The following is a 10,627-nucleotide window of genomic DNA, read 5'->3' as shown; positions in this document are numbered from 1 at the left end:
AAAAATTTAAGGGGGTCTGAATACTTTCCGTACCCACTGTATATATATATATATATATATATATATATATATATATATATAAGCAGTATCATATGAGAAAGAGTGCAATATGGTAAATCAGCACGGCTGTGACTTGTGACCACAGGTAATCACAGATGTGCTGATATAAATCCATATCATAATCCTGCTTGTGTGATAATAATTCAAGTACATTTCTGTGGTCTGCGTAACTTATATAGAAGCACATCTTGAAAACCCTCCTCATAAAAAGATGCCTCAGTGTATGTTATTCATGGAAGAACAATTTGTCCATTAAGCAGATCACTGTTGAGCAACCAGTGGGAAATGGGGAACCATTTTTGTTATAATTTTTTGTCTTGATCACTCATATGCCGATTTTAAATGATCTCTTACTTGCAAATTTGACTCTGTATTTTCATAATAGAAATGTCTTCACTAAAACAATTGTGATATGAAAAATATTTTCCAATAATTTGCATCTCACTCAGCCATTTACAAAGTAATTCAACTTTGCTCCCAAGTTAATTGCCAGCTATTTTTAGGAAGTCTGATTGCAGCCAGTCTCAGCCTGGATTTACGACAGTAAGAAAGTACTTTTTGTCCCTCAGATCCTGAAGATGCAGCAAATGGCCTAGTGCGCTATCAAATCTGTGACAGCTGAGGTCTATCAGCAACCACACAGACATTTTGTCCTGGGTATTGTGGAGCACCTTCTAACTGTGGTGGCATTTGTGGGGAAATAGCAAGTCTGGATTTCTCTGATTATACCACAATAAGCAGTTTCGTCCTTGCTAATGTATGTGGAGCTTAAATGGTCGAAGTTCAGCCTTATGTTCAGTGAGAGATTTAACAGTCTGAAAAGAGTTTTAAGATCTGCCTTTCTAGCAGAACTTTCAAAGACCTAAAGACTGTTCAGAAGGGACCAGTATTTCATGCTGACTCCAAAAAACAGGAATGCGAATGTCTGCATTTAAATGAATTTGGGCCAGGCGAACTTTTGATTTCTGTACTTGACATTCAAAGAAAATCAAAGAAGGTTATGCCCGCAACACCAACACAGTCAAAGCTTCGATTAAGTAAAAATCCATTTTATTGATAAGAATACTCATTATAAGTTGGTGCTAATTAGAAGAATGACTTCTTGACCCAAAGAGTTACATCTTAGAAGAGCAAAAATGAAAGTTTTTGTCAGTTTAAGGGTCATTCAAAATATTTTGCCCCAAGCTGGTATTTTTATGGACACTAGCTTATAAATACATAGAAAAAATCAGCACCTGCATATCCTAAACCACTCCTCTACACCTCATATATTGAGATACCATATAATAAGAATGAGATTTGCTGTTTTATTTGAAATTGATTTAAAACATTCATGGTTCATGGTTCAATTAATCTATGTCCATACGCTCATGATAACAGAAAACTCAATGGTGCAATAACAAAAGGGGATACGAATTATGAGAAAATGCTAAATACATAATTAAAGGGGTCATGAAGAGCGCCACCCGATCTAAATATTCCCGCACAGTTTAATAGTAATGACTTTATGATATCGTTGACTTGATTGCAAAGATATTATTTAAACTGAACTGAGCTGGATGTTGACATCACTGAATTCAATGATGAACTGTCTTTAACTGAAAAATGAGTGTTTACTATTGTCATTTTGCATTATTGACACTATTTTCCTAATTAATGCTGTTCAGTTGCTTTGTCACAATCTGTATTGTTAAAAGCGCTATATAAATAAAGGTGACTTGACTTGACTTGACTCATGAACTGTCTTTATTATTTTTTACTGTTCTCTGAGGTCTCCTTATAATGTTAGATTTTTACACCAAAAAACATCCTAATTTAGAAGTAATATTTTCTGTCCTGTTTTTGACTCCCTCAACAGAATGCTCTGTTTGAATAGGCGTGGCTGATTGTAGGCTCAGAAGTAAACACCCACTGCTATGATTGGCTAAAAGTTGTGTATGTTTAACAGCCTACATCCTTCATAGATAGACACCCATTAGGGGGGTGCAACTGGTGTGGTCTCACAGGGCCCCGCGGCAAACGGACCGAGGGGGAATCCCCCCACTCACCCCCGGAACGTGATCGCGAACGGACCGAGAGGGGCCCCACACCCTACCTCACACCAGGCCCCGCGTCAGCTAAGGACGGCCCTGATAGACGCTGCTGTGATTTAGGTAAAAAATTTATAAATACTCCGTAAATATCAAACGATCTGTAATAACAGACAAAGCAATAGTGACCACATAAAAAAACAGTTACTCACATTGGTGACATTACTGTTGGATTCAATATAGCTGGCACAGCTTTGTATTTTAGTTTCAATCTTTCTGAAAATCCTGCGTCGAATTGTTCCTTGTTTGTAAATGAATCCGCGGTTAAAATGAAGTGAACAAAGGACCAAGTTAAAGTTCAACCACTTTTTAATGTTGGGATCAGAAGGAAGGCAATGCAAAAACTGTTTTTCCAACGCACAACTTGGCACTGCACAGCGTCTTGTATTCAGAACGATTTTAACTTCTGGATTTGCGTTGACCTGCATTCACCTTATTTACACTACATGTGCAAATCGGTGGGCAGGGCTAAACAGGCAGCGATGTAGAAGCAGGATAAGACTGTATGAGAAGCAGGCTTTGATCTTTTAGGTGGAGGCGGTGTTTAGCCACACTATTACATCATAGAATGGCACGTTGCACAACCTTTTGTTTTGGCAGACTGCTTTCAATATAAGCTGTTAGATTAGATAGTTTAGATTAACAAGAAAGTTTTGAGTTCTTAAATTAACAAGAAATGGCCTCTTTTATGTGTCAAAATATCAAGGGAATTTTGGTTTCAGTTCATGACCCCTTAAAGTCGTGAAAACTTTTGGAATGAATACTGGAATGGATAATTTACTCATCAGGCTTTTACAAATGTGTATGACCTTCTTCTGTAGAACACACACACACACACAAAATAATTATTTATTTTTAATCCATGATACGAAAGTAAAAGGGGTCCAATGTTGTTTTGGACACCAATGACTTTCATTGTATGGACCAAAAACAGTTGAAACATTCTTCAAAATAACATCTTTCGTGTTCGGCAGAATAAAAGAATATTGAATATCAAATATTTATTTTACATATTGGTATAGGTGTAGTTACTGCATCTAGCAGTAGGGGCAAACTGCTGACGCTAAACAGCTAAATATTGTTACATGGGGCGTAATACATTTGTTGATCTTGTCACATATACAAAATGTATCACCGCTAGCTATTTTTTGCAGTGCCTTTTTAAAAATATACAGAAAAACAGATGATGTCCTGGCATAAAATTATCAGTACCTTTTCTGTTATTCTGTTATACAGCATACAGACACTTTCTTTAAGTCTGGCCTTCCTACAAAAGCAAAAAAGCATGCTGCTAACAACACCAAGATTATGGGTTTGATTTCCAGGAAAAGCAAGAACTGATAAACAAAGGTGTACTTTGAATAAGGTGTAAGTCACTTTGGATAAAATGGATAAAAGTATAGATGTACAGTAAATGTAAACCTTAAAACACAATACAATGCCTAATTCAAAAATTCAATATAGAAAATTTCTTTATATTAACACCCTGTGGTACGTTATATTATTTAATATAAATACGTTATATTTATATTATTTTATTACATAATTTCAAATGAGGGAGATTTATTTACATTGTACATTTTGGTTATTTTCATATTTCCTTTTTTAGTCAGGGAAATACAATAGTGTAACAACACAACAATCACATTCTGAAGATCAAATACATCCTCCACAGTAACATCTGATATTGGAAATTTTCCTCCAACACGATAAAAAAGGCTAACCGTAACAGGGAGCCTTCAAGATCTGTAGTGCTATAGATTCACATGACTTTCACAGTGCCCTCAATTCAGCTGGTTTGATTGACCCTACACAGCATTTGAGTAGATGCAGTTGCTGTTGTTGATGGTCTCCACTTGATGAGAGCGAGCAATGAAGGTTACGAGCACATTCTGGAGCATCTCAGCTCTCATCTTGCTGATCTGCAGCACCTCCTCGTGATTCACCTTTTCCTCATGGCTGTAGTCCAGAGAAACCTTGTTGGTGATGAGCGAGAGACCAAGGACCCGCAGTCCGCAATGCTTGGCTACCGTCACCTCAGGAACCGTGCTCATGCCTGAGAGGGCAGCAGGAGGAAAAGAGAAACAGAGAGAGACTCTTAATTAAATGGCAGTCATCTCTGTTGTGGCACAGTAGGTGATTCATTAATCAAGCAGACTGGGTCTGGGTCTCACTTAATACTTAATGAGGACTATTGGGGTCTTGTTGGATACACAGGAAGAAGAACTCACACAGGAACTAGGAACTAACCGGTCTAGCCAGGGAAGCCTACTTAGCACATACCCCACGGTGCTGCCGTTTGGTAATCGGAGCCCAATTATCTAAGACATCATTCAGCTCATCAGAGGACCAGCGGTGAGTACAGTTTATGCCAATCATATGGTCAAGAGAGTTATTCAGATCACTGATTAAACTAATCACATTGATTAAAGTGGGCCACTTTGGCCCTTTGGGTGGGCCTAATCTCCATTAGTTAACATGGCAGGTCCCCTCTGCTAATATTATGAACCAGTTATAATTTTCATGAAAGACAGATTAAAGGACAGGCACTATACACAAAATAACCACTCAAACTCCTCAGAGAGAGGACAATGATGCAGCAATGAGGAACTAAGTTTCAGTGATTTTTATTACTATTTATGTTCCTAACTTTTAACTTATTTATTTCAGTTAATTGTCGAGACACATTGTCTAATGTTTAGTAAAACTTTAGTTTTAGATAAGACAGATACAAAAGACAAAATTTTCTTTTTTTCCCTTGTGTATTGTGATAGTCCATACCAACAGAGTCGCTTCCCAAAATGTGCAGCATGCGTGCCTCAGCGATGGTCTCAAATTTGGGTCCACTAACCATACAGTAGACCCACTCATGCACAAAATTAGAGTAGCCCAGCTCAGCAGTGATGTCCAAAACTAGTTTCCTCAGGTCTTTGCTGTAAGCATCAGACATGCAAGGAAACCGGATCCCAAATCTGAGGAAGAGATGAAAGAAAACGCACCATCTTTTCCATTAAATGGAAAACAGTTCTGTAAAATAATATCCAATACCTCCTCCCTCTCTTTTACACTTTATTCTGTCTTTTTCTCTCCCTTATCTGCGTACCGTTCATCATTGGGTCCGCACAGTGTGTGCTGCCCAGCAAACCCTGGCAAGTTAATATGGTCCTTAATGACCATGATGTCTCCCACTTTGAAATCCTGACAAAGACCTCCAGAGGCATTTGTTACAGTAATGGTCTCCACACCCATCAGCTTGAAGATCCGCACGGGGAACGTGACCTGCAAAAATTCCCACAGAAAATACAAGCTGTTACTCACAGCAGGGAACCTCTCTGACTAAACGGTCAACTATATCATTTTCACTTTTAACTTATTAAATTAATGAGCCATTGCCTCTCAGGTTCAGACGTATTTAATGGAATATATGGAAGTCAGAGATGTAAAAATAGCATGTGGTATGTGCGTTTTTTGCATCTTCTCAAGTTTGGATTACGAAATTTCAGAAATAAAGCAAACAAATATAAGAAAACAGGAGACCCACACAGGACCCTTTCTAGGCACAAGCGAACTAGGCGGTTGCCTGGGGCACCACCATCTGGAGAGGGCACCAAAGAGTGGCCCAACACCCTTGTTAAAAGGAAAGTTCACCCAAAATTGAATATTGTCATCATTTACTCATTCTCAAGTTCTTCCAAACACGTATGAGTTTCTTTTTTCTGCTGAGGACAAAAGAAGATATTTTGAATGTTGTTAACCAAAAAATTTACGGTAGCCATTGACTTCCATAGTATGGAAAAAAATTACTATGAAAGTCAGTAGCAACTGTTTGGTTATCGACATTCTTCCAAATATCTTCAGAGTGAGTAAATTATGACAGAATTTTCATTTTTGGGTAAACTGTCCCTTTAACATTAACATAATGAGACTGTATTTTCACATATAATTTGCATAATGTTATCAGGAAGACCCTGATTAGAAATACAAAAATTGAGTGTACATTTAAATTACATAAGTTTTAAATGAATGACAGCTTCAGAAAAATAACCCATGTTATGATTTCCATGACCAAAGTTTTGCTATATATATATATATTTTTTTTTTAATTGTCCAGAAATATTTTCAATAATTGTGTCATTGTTCATTAACATACTGGAAATATTTTTTAAAATCTTGATTTCGTTCATTTAATAAAATGAAGATCTGCCAGATTCAAAATTTTACAAAAAGACAATTATATATAAATATATGTTTATGTTTTATAAATTAATTTATTAATTTAATTTAATTTATTTATTTAATGCCAACAGGGATCTCACTTAGGGTGCCAAAATGGTCTTAAACGGCCCTGGACCAACATTTATTTATATGTTTATACATTTGTTTGTAATCAAATTATTATTTTTATTTTTTTACATTTACATTGCATTGGAAAGGGGCCTCATTTCATTTCAGAAGACTGTGTGAATATGACAATATCCACAAGCCTAAATGTGCAATGGTATTCCACAGTGCCTCACAGTTTTAGGCTAGTATTAAATAAGCTTTAGTGATTCTAAATGGGATAAATATAGGATTGTAAAGCAGGGAGCCATTAAGGGAGGTGTCAGTGCAAGCAGGAGAAGAATAATGAACTTGCGGGCTCAGTATAGCACAGCTCAATAGGGATGTCACAGTCTGTCAGCCTGCTCTCCAGCTGATGAACCAGGGTGGACGTGCGGGGCTGCCACAAGCAACACGGCCATTACAGCAATACACAGAAGGGTCAACGAGGTGGACCGGCATTCTCAGGAAATACGCCCCAATTTGGTACCCTCTAAATCAGGGGTCACCAAACTCGGTCCTGGCGGGCCGGTGTCCTGCAGAGTTTAGTTCCAACCCTAATCAAACACACCTGAACCAGCTAATCAAGGTCTAACTAGGCATACTTGAAACCTCCAGGCAGGTGTGTTGAGGCAAGTTAGAGCTAAACTCTGCAGGATACCGGCCTTCCAGGACAGAGTTTGGTGACCGCTGCTCTAAATCAAAGCTGACTTCTTTGTGGATTGTAAACTGTCAGAGATCAGATCACTTCATTTTTGAGTCTTTAACTCTCCTGAGAGAATTGGTCTATAGGTGCTGCATTATAGGTCTATAGATGGTCCGTTGATTACCCGTCACCGGCAGCTTGATTAATGTGCACTATTATGGAGTAATGAGAATATGTCTTTAAGAAAATCTTGTATGTCTTGGCACTGTATGAATTGGCATATATTTCAGTTTTGTATTGAATCATATCTTAAAGCTTCTGTTAAGGAAATTATAATCAGTTACAGTGTATAAAACATCAGTCTAAAATGAACACTGCAACAACATTATAGTAAGATATTTGAAAATGCTGGTTACATTTACTGATGAGAAGATTTAGGAAATATCAGACAGCTTAAAGGGCATTAACAACCTGTAGGAATATACAATGTATGACAAAGCAGACAGGAGAGTAGATTAACGTCGATGGTCTTTAAAGCATGAAATAATCATGAATGACCATCAGAAGGTATCTTGTTTCAACCGCAAAAAGACATCAATACACCATTTTTTTACGTTAACAATCTGGGGTCTAAGGGTGTTTTGGGGGCCAGGAGAAGTTTTGACATGCCCTGACATTTGTGCTTTTTTCAGTTGCTCAAGTCTGATAACACTAATCAGCACAATCTGGGCTACAATAATATGTGAGCAGCATGTATGTCTTTCCGCGGCTGAAACAAGATACCTTCTGATGTTCATTCATGATTATTTCACGCTATAACTAGTAAAGAGGAAGAGATGATCGGTTCACGTGCCGTTAAAATATTCCTGTCTAGCTAACCCATGTTTACATAGAAAAACAATGCAAAAGCAGCAGAGTGGAATGCAAAAATGCATTTTGTGTAAATGCCCTCTTTTCAGTTTAAACAAGCCCTCTAAATGCATCTGAATACCATAAAGCTGTTTTACTTGCTGCAGAGAAACAGAGGTCAGTGAAGGGCTAAACAAGCTCGACTGCCCAATTACCCTCCACTGCACATCTCTCCATAACAAAGAGATCACTTAAACAAGCCATAATAACTGTTTGTGTTACCAAGGGCAAACGTGAGAGCATGTTTAAATCCTAAACCGTAAATGAAATGAGTGGGGTGCACTTTTAGGGCACAATGAGTTGGCACAGATTTGCGCAGTGACTCATAGATATTCAGCTAAAGGGAAATGAACAGTGGACTGAAGGTGCATTTACAAACCAGCTGTCACAGTTTGACAAAGGATTTAATAACCAGATTGGTCAAGCTACTGCTTATTATATGAGGAGCTTCAAAATTTCTATAACCCCAGCCCCCCCAAAAAACCCTCACTCGTTTAATTTATGTTCCAATTTGCATACTTATATTATGCACTAATTGAGCTCTTTACAACTAATTTATACATTAGAGGAAGACAACACATGAGTCATAAAATTTAATCTGCATATCTTGCATTAGCATCAGTGTTGTTATAGGTAACTAAAACCAAAATTATTAAAATCCTTCTCAGCAATTGAAATAAAGCTGACATAAATATAAATAGTAGATGGAAAAAAAACCCGTCAACTTAAATGAAAATTAGAAATGTTTTCTTGGCAACTAACTACAATAATTATGTACTAAAATTACTAGCAATAAATAAATCACATGAGTCATAAAATTTAATCTGCATATCTTGCATTAGCATCAGTGTTGTTATAGGTAACTAAAACCAAAATTATTAAAATCCTTCTCAGCAATTGAAATAAAGCTGACATAAATATAAATAGTAGATGGGAAAAAAAACGTCAACTTAAATGAAAATTAGAAATGTTTTCTTGGCAACTAACTACAATAATTATGTACTAAAATTACTAGCAATAAATAAATCTAAAAAAATTTAAATGACAAAAGCACATAACAAAATTGCTAAAGACTGAACTAAAACTACAATTAAAACTGATAATATGAATTATGAAATTATAGCTAAATTAAAATATGAATAAACATATAAACAATACTAAAATGCATATTATTATTAGCATCAAGCTAAATTCAAACCTTTCAATACATTTACTTTCAGATTCACAGTTTAAAAAATGCTTTGGCAAGTTCATCCACACAATCCTTGTCTTTTTTATGCAAAAAGTGAATGAAAATATGTACCTGGCAGACAAATGTTAGTACGTTGCGCTAGCAATGCTAATGTCATGGGTGAAAATATAAAAAAAAACTATTTACATTTGCCTGATAAGATCTGAGAATCACCAACATCCGATTTAAAACGAGTACCATGCAAATTGGGATGCAGTGTCAGTGTGTTTTATGTGCCACAGCCATTAAGACATTAAATACAAAATAGTGTTTTGAAAGACTGGAGTTTGCTAATACAGGGTGCTGATGGATTTAATGCCCTAGCAGCGCATTAAGAGTGAAAAGCTCTTGGCTGGCTGTAGAGGGCACGGTGGCCATGACAACTGATTGTAATGCATTGTGTCATGTTGTCAGGGCTGCAATTACAGTGATAGTCCCACCCCAGGGCAAGAGGTTGTAGATTCTCTCTGTAATTTAGTAAAAAGTGGCTCTCCAGCCCCATGTGCAACACATAAATTATTCCCCTGGACAGACTTTGATGGAGAGAAAGCTCACATCATTCATGCTGTTTAGTTGAACTCTGGGATAAATTAACATGGAAAACTTGTAAATTAACTAAGACTTTCAACCGATTTGAAAATGTATTCACAATTAATATCACAAGTTAATATGTTAATGCATGCAGTTCCATTTTTAAAGGAAAACAAATGATTTTCTCACCTGAAAGTAAGGTTCACGGTCACAGCGGAGTATAAGTGCAAACTGAACAATGCCAATGAACTGCTTTGAAATGAGAATGACAGCAGCAGCGAGCAGTTCATTTCTCCTCCGCACCTGCATTCTCAGCATTCAGCCTCTGTATTCATGCGGTGTGGCTCCTGATTGCGACAGATAAAATTAATGGCCCATACAGGAGGTTTTTACAAATAGGAGCTGTTTACAACAAGTTCACTTGTCCTTGAGGTGATGCTAAGAGACACCAAGGCCACTGCTTGAAGCACACGCTACAATACTTTATGAGACATTGATGCCAAAAACTGGGTTTTTGAAATAGCTTTTACTTCAAGCACAGAAGCCACTGAGTTTGTAAGTATTATAAATGGATGCATCAAAGAAGCCTGTCGAAAGGCAAGATGAAGTTGGTAATACCTGAAACAGAGACATCAAACCATTTTTTGAGCTCACCTTACACAAATGAGTAACCCTCGTAGAGATGGAACCTTCCTTGCATAAAGACACATGACTTGCCTTTGATTTGACCAAACACCAGGCATCCTTCATGACCTGGAACTATGTGTAAAAGACAAACATATAAGTAAAAAATGTATACAAATGTTTATATTCTATATAAAACATATGATTCATAAAGTT

At 36.9% G+C, this 10,627-nt stretch overlaps 1 protein-coding gene and 1 long non-coding RNA gene across 2 annotated transcripts in view; one reads left to right on the top strand and one right to left on the bottom strand.

Annotated features, from left to right (window-relative positions):
• Positions 1–3,761: 3,761 nt before the first annotated feature.
• Positions 3,762–10,627, bottom strand: part of pnp4b (purine nucleoside phosphorylase 4b) — a 13,135-nt gene continuing 6,269 nt past the window's right edge. The window contains exons 4-8 of the mRNA XM_016276591.1: positions 10,449–10,546; positions 8,379–8,384; positions 5,254–5,429; positions 4,932–5,122; positions 3,762–4,206 (exon numbers count right to left, since the gene is read on the bottom strand). Coding sequence (XP_016132077.1) covers positions 3,959–4,206; positions 4,932–5,122; positions 5,254–5,429; positions 8,379–8,384; positions 10,449–10,546 — 719 coding nt within the window. The 3' untranslated portion in view covers positions 3,762–3,958. The remainder of the gene's footprint in view (positions 4,207–4,931; positions 5,123–5,253; positions 5,430–8,378; positions 8,385–10,448; positions 10,547–10,627) is intronic.
• Positions 9,337–10,627, top strand: part of LOC107588485 (uncharacterized) — a 9,658-nt gene continuing 8,367 nt past the window's right edge. Inside the window, exon 1 of the long non-coding RNA XR_001609590.1 lies at positions 9,337–10,172. This is a non-coding gene — a long non-coding RNA (uncharacterized lncRNA). The remainder of the gene's footprint in view (positions 10,173–10,627) is intronic.

This window comes from Sinocyclocheilus grahami, unplaced genomic scaffold, assembly GCF_001515645.1.
Source record: "Sinocyclocheilus grahami isolate Dianchi unplaced genomic scaffold, SAMN03320097.WGS_v1.1 scaffold104.1, whole genome shotgun sequence".
Classification (NCBI taxonomy): domain Eukaryota; kingdom Metazoa; phylum Chordata; class Actinopteri; order Cypriniformes; family Cyprinidae; genus Sinocyclocheilus; species Sinocyclocheilus grahami.
This window is presented reverse-complemented; position numbering and strand designations above follow the sequence as displayed.